The sequence below is a fragment of the Antedon mediterranea genome, chromosome 5, assembly GCF_964355755.1.
Source record: "Antedon mediterranea chromosome 5, ecAntMedi1.1, whole genome shotgun sequence".
In the NCBI taxonomy this organism is placed as follows: Eukaryota; Metazoa; Echinodermata; class Crinoidea; order Comatulida; family Antedonidae; genus Antedon; species Antedon mediterranea.
Window position 1 is genome coordinate 30,774,122 of NC_092674.1, and position 17,631 is coordinate 30,791,752.

Below are 17,631 nucleotides of genomic sequence, written 5' to 3' on the forward strand. Positions count from 1 at the left end.
TAATCTTTGAAAATAATAATTCGAAATATAAAATTTATTATTCTTCTGACTACACTATTATAATGTGATATTTAAATTATTAAATCTAAATAACAAAATTCAAAATAATAAAAGCAATTATAACTATAAATAGAATCAAGATCATTTACTGTAACAAATAAAGATAAAATAATAATACAGTATTTACTAATTGCCAATTACTGAGCAATAAATAATTATCTAAAAGGAATCAACAATATTATATTGTGTTAACAAATATATAAATAAAATATGAATGGAAAATATAACACACTTCATTTTTAAGCTTAAATAATCATATTACAGTTATATTAATTAGCATATTAATGCTGCATTACCATAGTAACATTCAAGAAGACAACAGTGATTTTATTTTATACATTGCAACACAAAAACATATTTTTATCAATTTAGGTATAGTTACATAATTTCAACATAAATACATTGATTATATAATGTTGTAGTAGTTACCATAACAACTGATTCTTTTTAACAATGGCTACAGCACAATAAAGCATTTTGTTGCATTATGCACAAACATGCCTTCACTTGGAAACAAGGTAATTATTTAATGTAGCATATATACTTGCAGTGGCGTAACGGCTATGAGCAATCACTGGCTAAACACAGGGGCCACCGAAAACCAGGCATTAAAATATGTCGAAAAAGGCTAAAAATGCCTAAGTCATCCAGCGCTGGAGGGCTACTTAGGGTTCCTAAACCGGCCTCTGGTCTTTGGGCCTCTATGTTACGCCACTTGCAACATATTATGATAATATAAATATATTATAATACTAGAGAACTAATCAACAGCATAGCTGCAACCAACACGATATATTATCAAATGTATTCACTTGCGAAAACAGGAACAAAAACAATATTATAATCAAAAATGTACGAAACTACAAAGTGATTAATGATTTCAGTTGGCTTCTTGTAAACATACTATTACACACCAAGAGGCTAGTATACTTGGTTGGCCTATTCTTGTGAAGTAAACTACTGTAGGGCCCAAAGCAGTTCACAGCAATGAAAAGCTTATACACATTATATTCAATTAAATCCATGAAAGAACAAAAAGGAAAAAAAGAAAAATGTACAGCTGATGGTAGTGACTCAACTATCACTGTAATTACATTTTTTTTTTAAAGATTTCAAAATTTAGGCACACCTCACAATTCTCCCAATAATGGAGGGAGTCTCTTGATGTCATCTCCACCACTCTCCTGCTAAAATAAAATTTCTTTCAAGTTGGGTTGTGGTTACCAAAATGGTCTCCCTTATTTTTTTAAGGGTCACTATCATTTAAAGCCTTAAACTTTTGTATTGAGCAAATAAAATAAACGAAATGTTTATTATAATCTAGTTAGAGGGAAATATGGAGAATAAAATAGGTTGCAACAAAACAATATCTTAGTCAACATTTTAAGTGAAAATAAATAAATTCATAAGGAAATGTTTCTAATTACTAATAAATGTACTTACTTTATTCACTTAATTCAAAGACATGGTTAAATCAAATCAGTTACATCACAATCTAATCACTTACTTTCTGAGTATACTATCAAAACTAAAGTACGATTATCAATATATTTTTTTTTAAATAATCTAACAAACCTCCTTGTTCTACTCTGATTAAGTTCAACTTAAAACATGCTAAAAAAAATGGTAAATCAACAATAAAATATATTATTTACAATTGTAATGCAAACAAAAAACATTATACTTAAATACTACTAAATAAACAAGCTGAATGTGTCAATCTAGCACCATGTATAATTAGGCTTTAAAAGTAACTCCTTGTTAGCTTAAGTAACAAAACAAATGTTTCAATCAACTTGCTCAAAACCAGAAATATGCAAAACTGAATACTAAGATGTGAAATAAAGTTTAAACTGAAAAATGTGTGAACACTGGTCACAAGCTACAGTACATGTTCTTACTCGTCTGATATTTTGTAAGCTTCAAATCCTGAGTTATTCATTCATTCATGAAAGGATAGATGAAAATTCATGAAAGTATAGATGAAAATTCATGAAAGGATATATGAATATTCATGATTCATGAAAAGATACATCAGATGAATATTCATGAAAGGATATACTGTATGAATATTCATGATTCATGAACGGATACAGTATATGAATATTTATCTATCCTTTCATGAATATTCATGATAGGATATATGAATATTCATGAAAGGATAGATGAATGAATATTCTTGCTCCTTTAAATTTCACTCTGCACATCAGGGACAAGATGGGTGTCTGGTTTTGAGGGAGTTGAATGATTGTAGTAAAGATAACAGTCATTGATAGGTACAACATGTCTAACGAGGCCTGTTCTTGGTATCTGCAATGTTTAACCTGGGTCTTGGTAGATCACCAAACATTTCTGTACCATCCTTAACACTGGCAGCCATTGCTTGCATGCTGGCAATGATTCTATCAGGACCAGGCATGGGCACCTACCAAAAGAAATTACAAGACAAAAATTCATATAATAAGAAAACTTTATTCAAGATTCAATTCATAGTAAAACATAATACTACATTAATATAGTGTGTGTTTGTGTGCTCAGTATTATTAACTGTTACATATGAAGTATTGTAAGAAATAGGTAGAGGTTGGCTGTGTGTCATTTATTGCCCCTCATTCTTTTCACAGGAAAGTTTCCAATTAATAGGAGTGTCCTTTGAATGAGATTGTCCTACACTACCAAACTAGTTTGACAAAAAAAGTGTGATAGTGTAAAAAGAGCTTAAGTTTAGTGTTACTACCTTGTCATCGAACTCATCAAATGGATGTTTATTATCTTTTCCCCATGTAGGCATCGTAATGGGTACAGAAGTTGCATACTGATGCTCATGTCTGTTAACAATAGGATGGTGGTCCATTACCTCATCTAGCAGTGAGTTATCTGTAATAGAAGAAAAAAGGTTTACAACTATGACAGTACAAAGAGAGCGTGAGACTTTGTAGTTTTGTGGCTGGTGATTTCGAAATATTGGGACCAATTATATTTACTCGTAATGGGTCTGTTTTTGCTGTGAAAAAATGGGACTGATGTCAAATAGTTTGTTTAAAGTTTGATTTCCAGATCGGGAGTTCAGGTCTAATGCTCGGTCCAATGCTGGTCACATTGCTTGTGCTTTTAGGCAAGACACTTATGTTTGCTTCTCTCCCCCAAACTGTACAGCGGTAGGCTGTAAACTGGCTTGCAGCAAGCCGTTGACAAACTGTACAGCGGTTGGCTGTAAACTGGCTTGCAGCAAGCCGTTGACAAACTGTACAGTGGTTGGCTGTAAACTGGCTTGCAGCAAGCCGTTGACAAACTGTACAGCGGTTGGCTGTAAACTGGCTTGCAGCAAGCCGTTGACAAACTGTACAGCGGTAGGCTGTAAACTGGCTTGCAGCAAGCCGTTGACAAACTGTACAGCGGTAGGCTGTAAACTGGCTTGCAGCAAGCCGTTGACAAACTGTACAGCGGTTGGGTGTAAACTGGCTTGCAGCAAGCAGTTGACAAACTGTACAGTGGTTGGCTGTAAACTGGCTTGCAGCAAGCCGTTGACAAACTGTACAGTGGTTGGGTGTAAACTGGCTTGCAGCAAGCCCTTGACAAACTGTACAGTGGTTGGCTGTAAACTGGCTTGCAGCAAGCCGTTGACAAACTGTACAGTGGTTGGGTGTAAACTGGCTTGCAGCAAGCCGTTGACAAACTGTACAGTGGTTGGCTGTAAACTGGCTTGCAGCAAGCCGTTGACAAACTGTACAGCGGTTGGCTGTAAACTGGCTTGCAGCAAGCCGTTGACAAACTGTACAGCGGTAGGCTGTAAACTGGCTTGCAGCAAGCCGTTGACAAACTGTACAGTGGTTGGCTGTAAACTGGCTTGCAGCAAGCCGTTGACAAACTGTACAGCGGTAGGCTGTAAACTGGCTTGCAGCAAGCCGTTGACAAACTGTACAGCGGTAGGCTGTAAACTGGCTTGCAGCAAGCAGTTGACAAACTGTACAGCGGTAGGCTGTAAACTGGCTTGCAGCAAGCCGTTGACAAACTGTACAGCGGTAGGCTGTAAACTGGCTTGCAGCAAGCCGTTGACAAACTGTACAGCGGTAGGCTGTAAACTGGCTTGCAGCAAGCCGTTGACAAACTGTACAGCGGTAGGCTGTAAACTGGCTTGCAGCAAGCCCTTGACAAACTGTACAGTGGTTGGCTGTAAACTGGCTTGCAGCAAGCCGTTGACAAACTGTACAGCGGTTGGCTGTAAACTGGCTTGCAGCAAGCCGTTGACAAACTGTACAGCGGTAGGCTGTAAACTGGCTTGCAGCAAGCCCTTGACAAACTGTACAGTGGTTGGCTGTAAACTGGCTTGCAGCAAGCCGTTGACAAACTGTACAGTGGTAGGGTGTAAACTGGCTTGCAGCAAGCCCTTGACAAACTGTACAGCGGTTGGCTGTAAACTGGCTTGCAGCAAGCCGTTGACAAACTGTACAGCGGTTGGCTGTAAACTGGCTTGCAGCAAGCCGTTGACAAACTGTACAGCGGTAGGCTGTAAACTGGCTTGCAGCAAGCCGTTGACAAACTGTACAGCGGTTGGCTGTAAACTGGCTTGCAGCAAGCCGTTGACAAACTGTACAGCGGTAGGCTGTAAACTGGCTTGCAGCAAGCCCTTGACAAACTGTACAGTGGTTGGCTGTAAACTGGCTTGCAGCAAGCCGTTGACAAACTGTACAGTGGTAGGGTGTAAACTGGCTTGCAGCAAGCCCTTGACAAACTGTACAGCGGTTGGCTGTAAACTGGCTTGCAGCAAGCCGTTGACAAACTGTACAGCGGTTGGCTGTAAACTGGCTTGCAGCAAGCCGTTGACAAACTGTACAGCGGTAGGCTGTAAACTGGCTTGCAGCAAGCCGTTGACAAACTGTACAGCGGTTGGCTGTGAACTGGCTTGCAGCAAGCCCTTGACAAACTGTACAGTGGTTGGCTGTAAACTGGCTTGCAGCAAGCCGTTGACAAACTGTACAGCGGTTGGCTGTAAACTGGCTTGCAGCAAGCCGTTGACAAACTGTACAGCGGTAGGCTGTAAACTGGCTTGCAGCAAGCCCTTGACAAACTGTACAGTGGTTGGCTGTGAACTGGCTTGCAGCAAGCCGTTGACAAACTGTACAGCGGTTGGCTGTGAACTGGCTTGCAGCAAGCCGTTGACAAACTGTACAGCGGTAGGCTGTAAACTGGCTTGCAGCAAGCCGTTGACAAACTGTACAGCGGTTGGCTGTGAACTGGCTTGCAGCAAGCCCTTGACAAACTGTACAGCGGTTGGCTGTAAACTGGCTTGCAGCAAGCCGTTGACAAACTGTACAGCGGTTGGCTGTAAACTGGCTTGCAGCAAGCCGTTGACAAACTGTACAGCGGTAGGCTGTAAACTGGCTTGCAGCAAGCCGTTGACAAACTGTACAGCGGTTGGCTGTGAACTGGCTTGCAGCAAGCAAGATTGATTGAGGGCGTGAAACAACGGTTGGTTTTTAAAATTTTCTAATACTGCTGCTCTAAAAACATCGAAAAATCTCAGTTCTTAATCAACGGATTTTTAATATAGATAGCACTGAAGACATACGAAAACTGCTGAACTTAAATAAACCTGCATCGGAGTTGAAATCTGTGTTGAAACTTGGTTTTTCAAATTGATCATCAGGTAGGCTCCAGTCAGTGTATTGTAACGCTAAGCCGTTACGTTGGTCCCCCACGAAAAACGATCGTATAGTAGGTTACTCAAATAAATTAAATCGACCATTCTATAATTTCCGTCTACTTTAATATTTGACATTAAACTTTTTTGTAAAGAATCAACTTATCAACGATCGTGAAGATCTCGACCTTAGTTACAAGAAATATCAAAGTTTAATTAATATCTCTGTTAGCTGTTTTTACAAATTTAGACTGATTTTACTGAGAAGATTGATACGTATTTTTAGCGCCTTTTGTCAGATCAAAGGAATCGCCGCCCAGTGCAAGCTATTACGCAACACTGAAAGGACTGTCAAGATCTTTTGTTTTCTTTTGTTTTTGGTCTTCACGCTTGATCGACTCTCGGTTTACAATAGCTTTTTGATACGACTAGGCGATGGCTGATAAGAAACAGAAAAAGAAAAACGAAAAAAAGAAGATATACAAATGCCAAGCTAATACAAATGGTATACATATGGAAAAAGAAATGGAGAGGATCGACATATCTGATTCTCCCCCAACACTAACAAAAATGGATTCTAAGCCAAACTCACAAACTGCTTGTTCTCCGCCAACCTTATTGAGAATCTGCGATGAATTCCCTTCAATAAATGAGCAACATCCTGGAACCTTTGATAAAAGGTTTAACAATATTATTGTCAACTATATGGAAGAAAACTATGAGCTTAAGCTACAAATTGTAAGAACAGAAAATGAAAATCTCAGAACAGAAAACAAATCACTAAAATCTGAGGTTGAGTCTCTGAAACAAAGGCATCTAAAAATACACTGTCCCAAAAAAAATGATGACATTTCTAAAATTAGAGCTGATATCGACAAATCTAATGAAAGAATGAAAAAATTGGAGAAGGAAAACAAAAATCTGAAACTTGACTTTGAGTCTTGGAGGTTATGGGAAAAACGGACAATGAACAAGGAAGAACAAATAAAGACATTACGTCAACAAGTTACAGAAACGGAGCGTAGCTTATCCATAGCTAAAGACGAAATATATGAACTAAAAAGAACGCAAATTGCCATCGACACCTCAGATTTTGAACTACAACGTAGGACGAGAAAACAAATAATGGAAAGTCACACAAGTTCTACGACAACGCAAACAAGGAAAGTTTCTTCTAACACAAACGATTCTATTACACAAACTGAACAATTGATTGATAATCTGTTTGAGGAGCTTACCAACAGGCAGCCATCTTCTACTCCTTCAAAACTGACCAAATCAAAATCATCTGCGTCTGCTGCATACCAGGATCAACTAAGCCAATATAGAAACAAACACAAACAGATACACTCTGATACAGCTTTAGATAAAAAAATCTTGATTATTGGAGATTCGATGATAAAACAGTTTAAACCAAAACGACTTAGCAGGTCAACAAATCTGAACGTAATCTGTCAGACAATGAGAGGCGCGAAAATTGATGACATTGCACACAAGGCAGCAGTACTGTCAACAGAACATAATGTGGATAGAATTATTCTACACGCGGGAACTAATAACTCCTCAGATGACCCAGCCACTATTGCAGTAAAAATATCATCTCTCGGAGAATCTTTACAACCGAGAAGAGTAACAATCTCCTCGATAATTCATCGAAAACATGAATCTCTTACAGAATCTAAGCGTATAAACGATGCCAATGACAAGATACGAGCAGTTGCTAGACAGCGAAATTGGGGCTTTATTGACAATAGTTGTATCATGTCAAAACACCTGTCTTCGGATGGAACTCACCTAAACCAAATTGGAGTTGGGTCATTTGCCAAAAATGTTATAGACCACATCAATGGAAATTCGTGCGACGAATCTTTGTCTGTACCTGTGCCTGACATACACAAGCCACAGTCGTCGATTTTTCATCGTGCGAATATGTATCAACGACAAACGGAAGCAAATCGTCCATTGGAGAATCATCAATTTCTACAAATAAAACCCCACAGAGACCAAATACACCAAGAGTGGAGTCAGTACCTGGACACAGTCCGCCGACTGCAAAAGGACACAGCGCCATAAGTACTCATTTTTCTAAATTAAAATTATGTGTACTTAATGCTCGATCCACGCAACGCAAAGCCTCAAGAAAAGGAGTGGAGCAAGTATCTGGAAATGGTGAGACGAGTACTAAATCCACAGGAAAGCATAGGTCTATAGAAAAAGAACATCTTAATTTTGGCGTTCTAAATGCACGTTCACTGCGTAACAAGTGTGATGAATTTGTGGACTTAGTTGTTAGCTATAATCTAGATGTAGTGGCGGTGTCTGAAACCTGGTTAAGACCAGATGATGATCTTGTGATTGGAGATTTAACTCCACTAGGATATCGCTTTGTGCATGTCCCTAGGGTGGACAAAACTGGGGGTGGTGTTGGAATTCTGTCTAAGTCAAGCTTAGTTGTTAACTTGAAAACGGATGTACATACATATGCATCATTTGAGGCTATACATGTGCATATTACGTCTAACTCGAAATCTCTTCGTTTAGTTAACATATATCGACCACCAACCTTGTCTGTTACAGAGTTCCTAAATGATTTTGAAAAAATGTTGTTTGACTTTATTCTCTTTTCGTCTGAAATTGTTTTCTGCGGAGACTTTAATATCCATATGGATAATAAAAAAAATGTGGCAGCGGATAGATTTAAAACACTGCTTAGATCGTTTGGTCTCCAGCAGCATATAAATGAACCCACACACTGTAGTGGGCACTGCCTCGACCTTATCATCACTAGAGATGATCTACTTCTCTCGGATGTAAAGATACACCCTGGCCTGTCGGATCATTTTGCCATATTTTGCAAGTTTGATCTTAAACGGCCCACAACACACAAAACTGTAAGAAAAAGTCGCAACCTAAAACAAATTGATATTGATAAATTCACAAATGACATTAAAGCCTGTGTGTCTAATATAACTGATGTAAGTGTAATTCTTGAAGACAGTGTAGAAAGCTATTCTGATCTCAGAGCTGTACTTGATTTACATGCGCCAGTTCAGAACAAAACAATTAGGCAAAAGGAAGCTAAACCGTGGTATACCGATGAAATTCGATCTGAAAGGAAAGTACGTCGTCAACTTGAACGTAAATGGATGAAATCAAAGCTTCCTAAGGATAGACAGGAATACTGTGTTCAAAGATGCGTTGTAAATGGACTGATTGAAAAGGCCAAGACGCGGTATTACTCTAGTCTGGTTAGTGACTGCACAGGTGATCAAAAGAAACTTTTCAATATAGTAAATAAACTTTTACATCACTCCAAGTCATCGGTCCTTCCTTCGTCTGTCTCCGATGAAGCTCTTGCTGAAAGATTTTCTGTGTTTTTTGTAAATAAAATTAAATCAATTCGTGATTCACTAGAAAATGAAAATACTGGCGAAGTTATAACTGCTTCTGATAAATGTAATATATCTTATGGTTTAACTAGGTCTATACGGTTTTCTCAGTTCGAACCTGCAAGTGATGAGGAAATTTTAAAAATTGTCAAAAATTCTCCTTCTAAATCATGTGCACTTGACCCGGTACCAACTTCACTGATTAAGAAATGTACTTCTGCATTTATTCCATTAATCACACATATTGTTAATAAGTCTCTTGAAAGTGGTTCTTTCCCAGAGTCTCTAAAAGTCACCCATGTTCGACCCACATTGAAAAAAACAGGTCTAGATCCCGAGATTCTGAAAAACTACAGACCTATCTCGAATCTTAGTTTTTTAGGAAAAATAATTGAGAAGGTTGTTTCTAAACGGATTTTGTCGCATGTACAAAAACATGGCCTACTTGATCCGTATCAATCTGCCTACAAAGCGCATCACAGTACTGAAACGGCATTACTTCGTGTAAATAATGACATCCTACGTGGGATGGATGATGGAAAGCTAACTGCTCTAGTATTATTAGATTTAAGTGCAGCATTTGATACGGTTGATCATTCTGTGTTGCTAAATAGACTCAGTACTTATATTGGTATTGAAGGAAATGCACTTGATTGGTGTCGGTCATATTTGGAAAAACGACCTCAACACGTATGTATTGGTGATGCTATTTCAAAAGCTTCTTTTCTAAACTTTTCGGTACCACAAGGATCTGTTCTTGGGCCGCAATGGTTTACTATTTATTTACACCCGATACGGGATATCATAAGTAAATATGATCTGTGCTATCATGTTTATGCTGATGATACTCAGATTTATATTTCTTTTAAACCTACTATGAAACACAGTGACATTTCTTTGGAATTGCTCCAACATTGTATCTATGAATTGCGTGTCTGGATGAAAAACAACTTTCTTAAATTAAATGATGAAAAAACAGAATTTGTTCTCTTTGGATCAAAACAGCAGTTGGAAAAACTGCCACCAAGCTTTATTCACATTGGTGAAACCCAAATTGACCCGGCTATGCAGGTTAGAAATCTTGGGGTTGAAATGGATGTGGGTATGACTATGATTTCTCATATCTCAAAAACTATTTCTGCGTCGTCTTTTCACTTGCGAAACATTCGAAGGATTCGTAAGTTTATAAATGAGACAGCAGCTAAACAACTTGTTCATGCTTTTGTCACTTCACGACTAGATATGGGAAACTCTTTGCTATACGGGCTACCACAAAAACAACTCCACAGGCTCCAACTGATTCAAAATACAGCGGCACGAGTTGTTAAAAAATTACCAAGATATGGACACATATCAAATACTTTGGAAATATTGCATTGGCTCCCTGTTAGGTACCGCATTGTTTTTAAAATATTACTCTTTGTTTTTAAGTCTATAAATGGCATGGCTCCTGAATATATTTCTGACATGCTTAGGCTGTATGTTCCCGGACGTAATCTGCGCTCTAGTGACTCGCTGCTTCTACATCAGCCTAAGTCTCACCACTCATGGGGTGACAGAGCATTCTCTGTTACTGCTCCTCGTCTGTGGAATGCTCTACCGAGCTCTATAAGATTTTGCAAAACTGTTGATACTTTTAAAAAATTATTAAAAACACATTTATTCATTAAGGCATATGGAAATCATGAGTTTTCTTAAAGTTGTTTAGACTTAGAATTGTTTTGTATACCTTTTCCTGGCCAGCATTCTCTTTGGGGTGCCTCTGTCTTGGTTGTTGTCTCTGAGCACCCGGTCGTCTGTGGCAAGGCAAATGTGTATCCTGCTCCTTTGTTTGGTCACCTAGGTAGGGGTCCGGGACCGCGACAGAATGACAACGGATGGGGACCCTCCAAAGAAATTGCATTTTATTTGCCAGGAATTTGTATGATTTATTTCTTTTTTATTTTTAAATGCGCCTTGAGCACTCTGGAGTGGTATGTGCGCTATAAAAATCTTATTATTATTATTATTATTATTAAGCCCTTGACAAACTGTACAGTGGTTGGCTGTAAACTGGCTTGCAGCAAGCCGTTGACAAACTGTACAGCGGTAGGCTGTAAACTGGCTTGCAGCAAGCCGTTGACAAACTGTACAGCGGTTGGCTGTGAACTGGCTTGCAGCAAGCCCTTGACAAACTGTACAGTGGTTGGCTGTAAACTGGCTTGCAGCAAGCCGTTGACAAACTGTACAGCGGTTGGCTGTGAACTGGCTTGCAGCAAGCCGTTGACAAACTGTACAGTGGTTGGCTGTAAACTGGCTTGCAGCAAGCCCTTGACAAACTGTACAGTGGTTGGCTGTAAACTGGCTTGCAGCAAGCCGTTGACAAACTGTACAGTGGTAGGCTGTAAACTGGCTTGCAGCAAGCCGTTGACAAACTGTACAGCGGTAGGCTGTAAACTGGCTTGCAGCAAGCCGTTGACAAACTGTACAGCGGTTGGCTGTGAACTGGCTTGCAGCAAGCCGTTGACAAACTGTACAGCGGTTGGCTGTAAACTGGCTTGCAGCAAGCCGTTGACAAACTGTACAGCGGTAGGCTGTAAACTGGCTTGCAGCAAGCCCTTGACAAACTGTACAGTGGTTGGCTGTAAACTGGCTTGCAGCAAGCCGTTGACAAACTGTACAGCGGTAGGCTGTAAACTGGCTTGCAGCAAGCCGTTGACAAACTGTACAGCGGTTGGCTGTGAACTGGCTTGCAGCAAGCCCTTGACAAACTGTACAGTGGTTGGCTGTAAACTGGCTTGCAGCAAGCCGTTGACAAACTGTACAGCGGTTGGCTGTGAACTGGCTTGCAGCAAGCCCTTGACAAACTGTACAGTGGTTGGCTGTAAACTGGCTTGCAGCAAGCCGTTGACAAACTGTACAGCGGTAGGCTGTAAACTGGCTTGCAGCAAGCCCTTGACAAACTGTACAGTGGTTGGCTGTAAACTGGCTTGCAGCAAGCCGTTGACAAACTGTACAGTGGTTGGCTGTAAACTGGCTTGCAGCAAGCCGTTGACAAACTGTACAGTGGTTGGCTGTAAACTGGCTTGCAGCAAGCCGTTGACAAACTGTACAGCGGTTGGCTGTAAACTGGCTTGCAGCAAGCCGTTGACAAACTGTACAGCGGTTGGCTGTAAACTGGCTTGCAGCAAGCCGTTGACAAACTGTACAGCGGTAGGCTGTAAACTGGCTTGCAGAAAGCCCTTGACAAACTGTACAGCGGTAGGCTGTAAACTGGCTTGCAGCAAGCCCTTGACAAACTGTACAGCGGTTGGCTGTAAACTGGCTTGCAGAAAGCCCTTGACAAACTGTACAGCGGTTGGCTGTAAACTGGCTTGCAGCAAGCCGTTGACAAACTGTACAGTGGTTGGCTGTAAACTGGCTTGCAGCAAGCCGTTGACAAACTGTACAGTGGTTGGCTGTAAACTGGCTTGCAGCAAGCCGTTGACAAACTGTACAGTGGTAGGGTGTAAACTGGCTTGCAGCAAGCCGTTGACAAACTGTACAGCGGTAGGCTGTAAACTGGCTTGCAGCAAGCCGTTGACAAACTGTACAGCGGTTGGCTGTAAACTGGCTTGCAGCAAGCCGTTGACAAACTGTACAGCGGTAGGCTGTAAACTGGCTTGCAGCAAGCCGTTGACAAACTGTACAGCGGTAGGCTGTAAACTGGCTTGCAGCAAGCCGTTGACATAACCTATTTGATCTATTTCTTTAGAGAAATTTAGGCCATTTAAACTTTAGCTGTGGAATGACACCACTGCTTTAAAATACTGTAGATATAGTCCATTTAGTTTTTAATAGGGTATCCAGATTAGAATATTTCAAAATAAACTTACCATCAACACTACTGTCATCTTCAGATTCAAAAAATGGTTCACAATCTTCACTGAATCCTTCTAAATCAAATAGTGCTATAGAAATACAAGAGAATATATACCTGTTGGTGTTTCTACTTGGAACTTGGTGCGTTGATCCCTTACAAGCTCATAACAAAGCTATACTGGGATTGGATGCAGGTGTAACAAAATTTACAATTTAAAGGAGAAGTAATGACACATTGACAAGGGTGCATTACCTCCCCTGGTCTTGATTAAAAGAAGACTAAACACCACTCGTACAACACAATGCTATACATTACCATATTATAATACTCCTTCCACATAAATATTTTTACCTTGGTCCTAACACTCTAAACACTCTTTAACCTAGACACATGGTACTATAGCATGGTGTGTGGTGTTTACTAGGACTGGAGAGAGAACAGTTATTTGTTACTGAAGAGGATACCCAGTATAAAGAAAAAATAAATTAGAAACCAATACGTTGGTGCTAGCTTTCATGGATAAACTACAACTACAAAGATAATGCAACTTACTATCATCTTTTGTTGCTTGTTGTTGCTGTCTGTTCTTCCTTGAAACTGGCTGCTGTCGGTTTTTGGTTTTTTCATAATTTCTTCTGGTATTCTGCGGAAAAATTGTAGCACTATGATTGTAATGTTAATCTAGTTTGTAATTAACAATGTGTATAAAATTGTAGCATTATGATTGTAATGTTAATCTAGTTTGTAATTAACAATGTGTATAAAATCCTTTTATCAAACAAATGGTACAAATTACAAAAAAAAATCTGAAAAAGGAACAACGAACGACCTGGAGAAAGATGGTTACACCAACAGTTGTTGCAACTCCCTGAGTACGCTACTAAAAACCACATACATAATAAAATGAGGCAATAATTCATACCATTGTAACAGTTTGTAATTGTGGTACTTTCTGAGATGCTGACTTGCTTAGCTGAGACACTTTTACTTTGGATGAAGTTGCTGTAAAAAACACAATATTAGTAATTATTGTAAGCATAATCATGTTTAAATTTCACTTAAGACAGTCATAGACTGATAATAAATGTCACAGGTCGCTGGTGTCAGGTCATGTGATGATTTATCATTAACTAATGATTTTAACATTACCTCTCATTATTGACTTAGTGGAAGCAGATGAATTGCATGCTGGGATACTCGCTTCATTCATCGCATCTGATAATGAATTCACAAGATTTCTTTCTTCTATCTCCAGCAACAATCTAAAAAAAAACAATTTTAAAAAGTTTACAACAGTTAAATGATACAATTAACTCTCTCATGGTACAGATATCTCTGTGCTGCTGGCTAAATATGTCTGGTTTTCCTTAATGCTAAGAGAAAGAAAAAGCTTATGAAAGAGAATTTGGAAACTTTTGGACCTCAAAAAAAGACTATTTTGGGAGACTTTCATAATATACAGGCCCTGATGCCTGTGTAGGATCTCATAGTTAAACACAACTGGTTATAGTTTTGTAAATAAGTCATACTTACCCGACCATTAAGTTCTTGTCTCTATAAGCTCTCTTTTGAATGCCGGCATAAGCTGCATTCTGCTCCTCTGTGTATTTCCTGTAAGAATATGAGTAGAATAAACATACTTGTCAATCTAACAGAACACTGAGCTCACCTTGACAAGATACTGTAGCAACTCGTAACAGTCCTTTGATCTTATGTCTTGCTGCGACAATTACCAACAGTACTGTACCATGTACATATTCTCTGCAGCGCGGTGTCTGTTAAAGGGAGGGGAACTAATCATGTCACAGCCACAGATAAACCATTTGATCTCCGGAGCTCAGCATCATGTACTTATAGTCACACTAGTCTTACCTTATTCTATCTTCAGTTAGAAGTTTCTCTTTCTTTATATATTGTGTCAGGTTTTCCTGAAGCTCATTAACTGTTGTTTTCATGATGTCATGGTGACTGGTTGTTGGATATACTTTAAATATATAAAATGTTTATTAAATTTATTCATGTTTTTAAAACAATTCTTTATCTCTTTTGGCTTGACCAACATGCCAATTGTATTTTGCAGTTTTTAAAAGACAAAAATTAAACCTTGAACCTTGAGAATATAAAACCGGTTAACTCCAAATAAATAACTAACCCTCATCTCTCAAACTCCACTTTTTTTTTAAATTTGGCCCCTCAGGATCTGTGTACGAGTACTTACATAAGGAGGTTGCTCCATCCTTGTCTCCATCTTCTCTCAATATGATGTGATATTGCGGCGAATAATCTTCAGACTGATATAGTTCTTCAATAACTGTACTGTTACTCTACACATAATAAAGAACAAAAATAATGAACACAAAATAATGAACACAAAATAATGAACACAGAATAATGAACACAAAAAACGTTTCCAAGTGTACACGGAATGATTTTCCAGAGGGAGGGCATTTCATGGTGTGTGGGTTGTTGATTTGTCCATAATTATTGTTTTTTTCAATGATTTTAGACCAACTCATAATTTTGCATAGTTTGAATGTATAACATCATTAACTCCATTGTCGTCCATAATTGGAGCCAAATTTCCGTAGTAATTGTTGTTGTTTTGTACACTGCTGCTAATATTATTGTAATGAATGGAAAGGACTTACCAGTAATGTCAGACTAACAAGCACAATATCTTTAGCACTACTTGTTGCATAAACACCAAGATTACAGTTTTCACACTTGTTGACAATCCACTGTCCTAATTTGAACTCTTGAACTAACTTTTCTTGTTGCTGCAAAATAAAACATAACATTCATTAGTAACATTCATTTGAAAGTCGTTTTGTGAAATTAATAGAAACTTGAAAGATAATTAAACTTTGGACACAAACATAATAGTAACAAACAACGGCTAAATGTTTTTTAAAATTTCATACGCATTCAACAGTGAGCACAAACTCGCCAATTACTCTGATGGATAAACTATTTTATAATTTATCGTGCTTATTATAAGTCTCATTTGAGGCTTAGGGAGCGAAATTGAAAGAGTTACAACCGTGGTACTAAGTCAGGATTGAGCCACGGACCTTGGAAATGGAAGGCAAGCACATTAACCACCAAGCTACAACTCCACTACAGAAAACATTTTTAAAGAAAATAATTTGAGATCTTTATGACAGGTTTGGATAAGTGTCCATCTTGTTGTCTTTGTTGAAGAATTGAGTGTTGCACAAACCTGTGAAATTCCTGCAAGATCCAACTGCACCAGCGCAACACCTTGTTCAAAAAATGGGTGGCGCAAATGTTCAGGATCGAGATTAAATTGACTGATGTCTGTGGCTTCCCAATCACTGCCTTTAAAATGTACACTTATGTTCAAACAAAGACAACACAAACGACCCATTTTTCCATCGATCTAAAATATAATAATCAATCAAATTATAATATATTTTATAAGCCTGATATTAATTATTATTATTAAGTGTTACTGCAGGCATATTTATTGGAACTGACTATTAGTATTGATGTTGCATCTGATTTCTATAGATACAGTCGACCATGCACCCAAGAATTACGTTAATAAGCAGCATGGTTGACTGTGGCGATAGAAATCTAGGCATCCGCAATTTACCATTTCCCTAACTAGCTGGCTGTGAAAGCGGTGCACCTACAACGCCGACGGCCTGGCTGGGCCCCAAGCAAGGCCAAAGTAAACTCTACACACAGGACAGCTGCACACACACGGCACTGGGTATTCCATACACCACACGTACATTACGTACAACAAACGCACACAGACACTACGGAGACAGAGTAAGGACGAAGGCCTAGCTAGCTGGGCCTCTCTAGCTAGCTAGGCTACTAGCTAAAAAAGTCAGGCCTGGCCAATGCAAGCATATTAAAAATGTTTCATACAACAAAATCCCAAAACAAAACATGGAAAAGCATATAACTCACTAAAATAATTTCAAATCAACATTTAAATCAAATTTTTACAAATCAATTCTGCTAGGCCCGACTTTTCGACGACATTCTAAAGTTCCTCTTTTTACGCTCGAGTTTTCACCTACAAAATATCCTCCAATCAACACGCGCGAAGATATCGTCGGACGTGATGTTATACGCACGTGATGGATGTGATATAGGCGGTCGATTTTTTAGTATCATTACCAATACAATTTTAAACTTGTTTTTCACCACTAACAAATAAATGTTTATTTTGATAACATTTTGAAGTATTAATTTTATGTTTTTATTTAATATAAATTTAATTATTTGAATTTAAAAGAGGTTTTTAGTATTCTTTCCGAGACTGATTCCAAGTCTTAGCATGGAGGTATTACCTCCATGGTCTTAGTATGCACACTAAATTATTTATAGAAACTATATAGAATCTATGACTTATATAATAGAGAGGAGAAAAACTTTTTGAAAAAAAAACCATGCACTTTAATGTCAACTTCTTGACAGAAGTATCACATAAAATATCTAACTACTTTTCTTATATAATTTTCTGGCATTTGTTAGGCCTTTAGCATAATGTGCAGATAAGCCTGAGTGAAAAAGTTATTACTATAATATATTATTAAAATACCATACTAATTTATTAGTACTGTTATGATTATTATTTAAAAAAAGTTTGTAATCTGGTAGCATCTTTAATGCTATTTTACGAATAGTTACTTTAGTAGAGGGAATATATACATTTATTAAAG

General features: G+C 38.4%; 1 protein-coding gene across 1 annotated transcript; it reads right to left on the minus strand.

The window, feature by feature from the left end:
* Positions 1 to 54: 54 nt before the first annotated feature.
* On the minus strand, positions 55 to 16,996 carry LOC140050441 (uncharacterized). Its single transcript, XM_072095625.1, has 12 exons — positions 16,874 to 16,996; positions 16,152 to 16,331; positions 15,580 to 15,708; positions 15,150 to 15,255; positions 14,804 to 14,915; positions 14,465 to 14,542; positions 14,081 to 14,193; positions 13,854 to 13,933; positions 13,484 to 13,574; positions 12,945 to 13,019; positions 2,798 to 2,937; positions 55 to 2,485 (listed from the first exon to the last, which is right to left on the minus strand). Exons 2-12 carry the CDS (start codon positions 16,317 to 16,319, stop codon positions 2,348 to 2,350), a joined length of 1,230 nt encoding a protein of 409 aa, XP_071951726.1. The 5' UTR covers positions 16,320 to 16,331; positions 16,874 to 16,996; the 3' UTR covers positions 55 to 2,347.
* Positions 16,997 to 17,631: the final 635 nt, after the last annotated feature.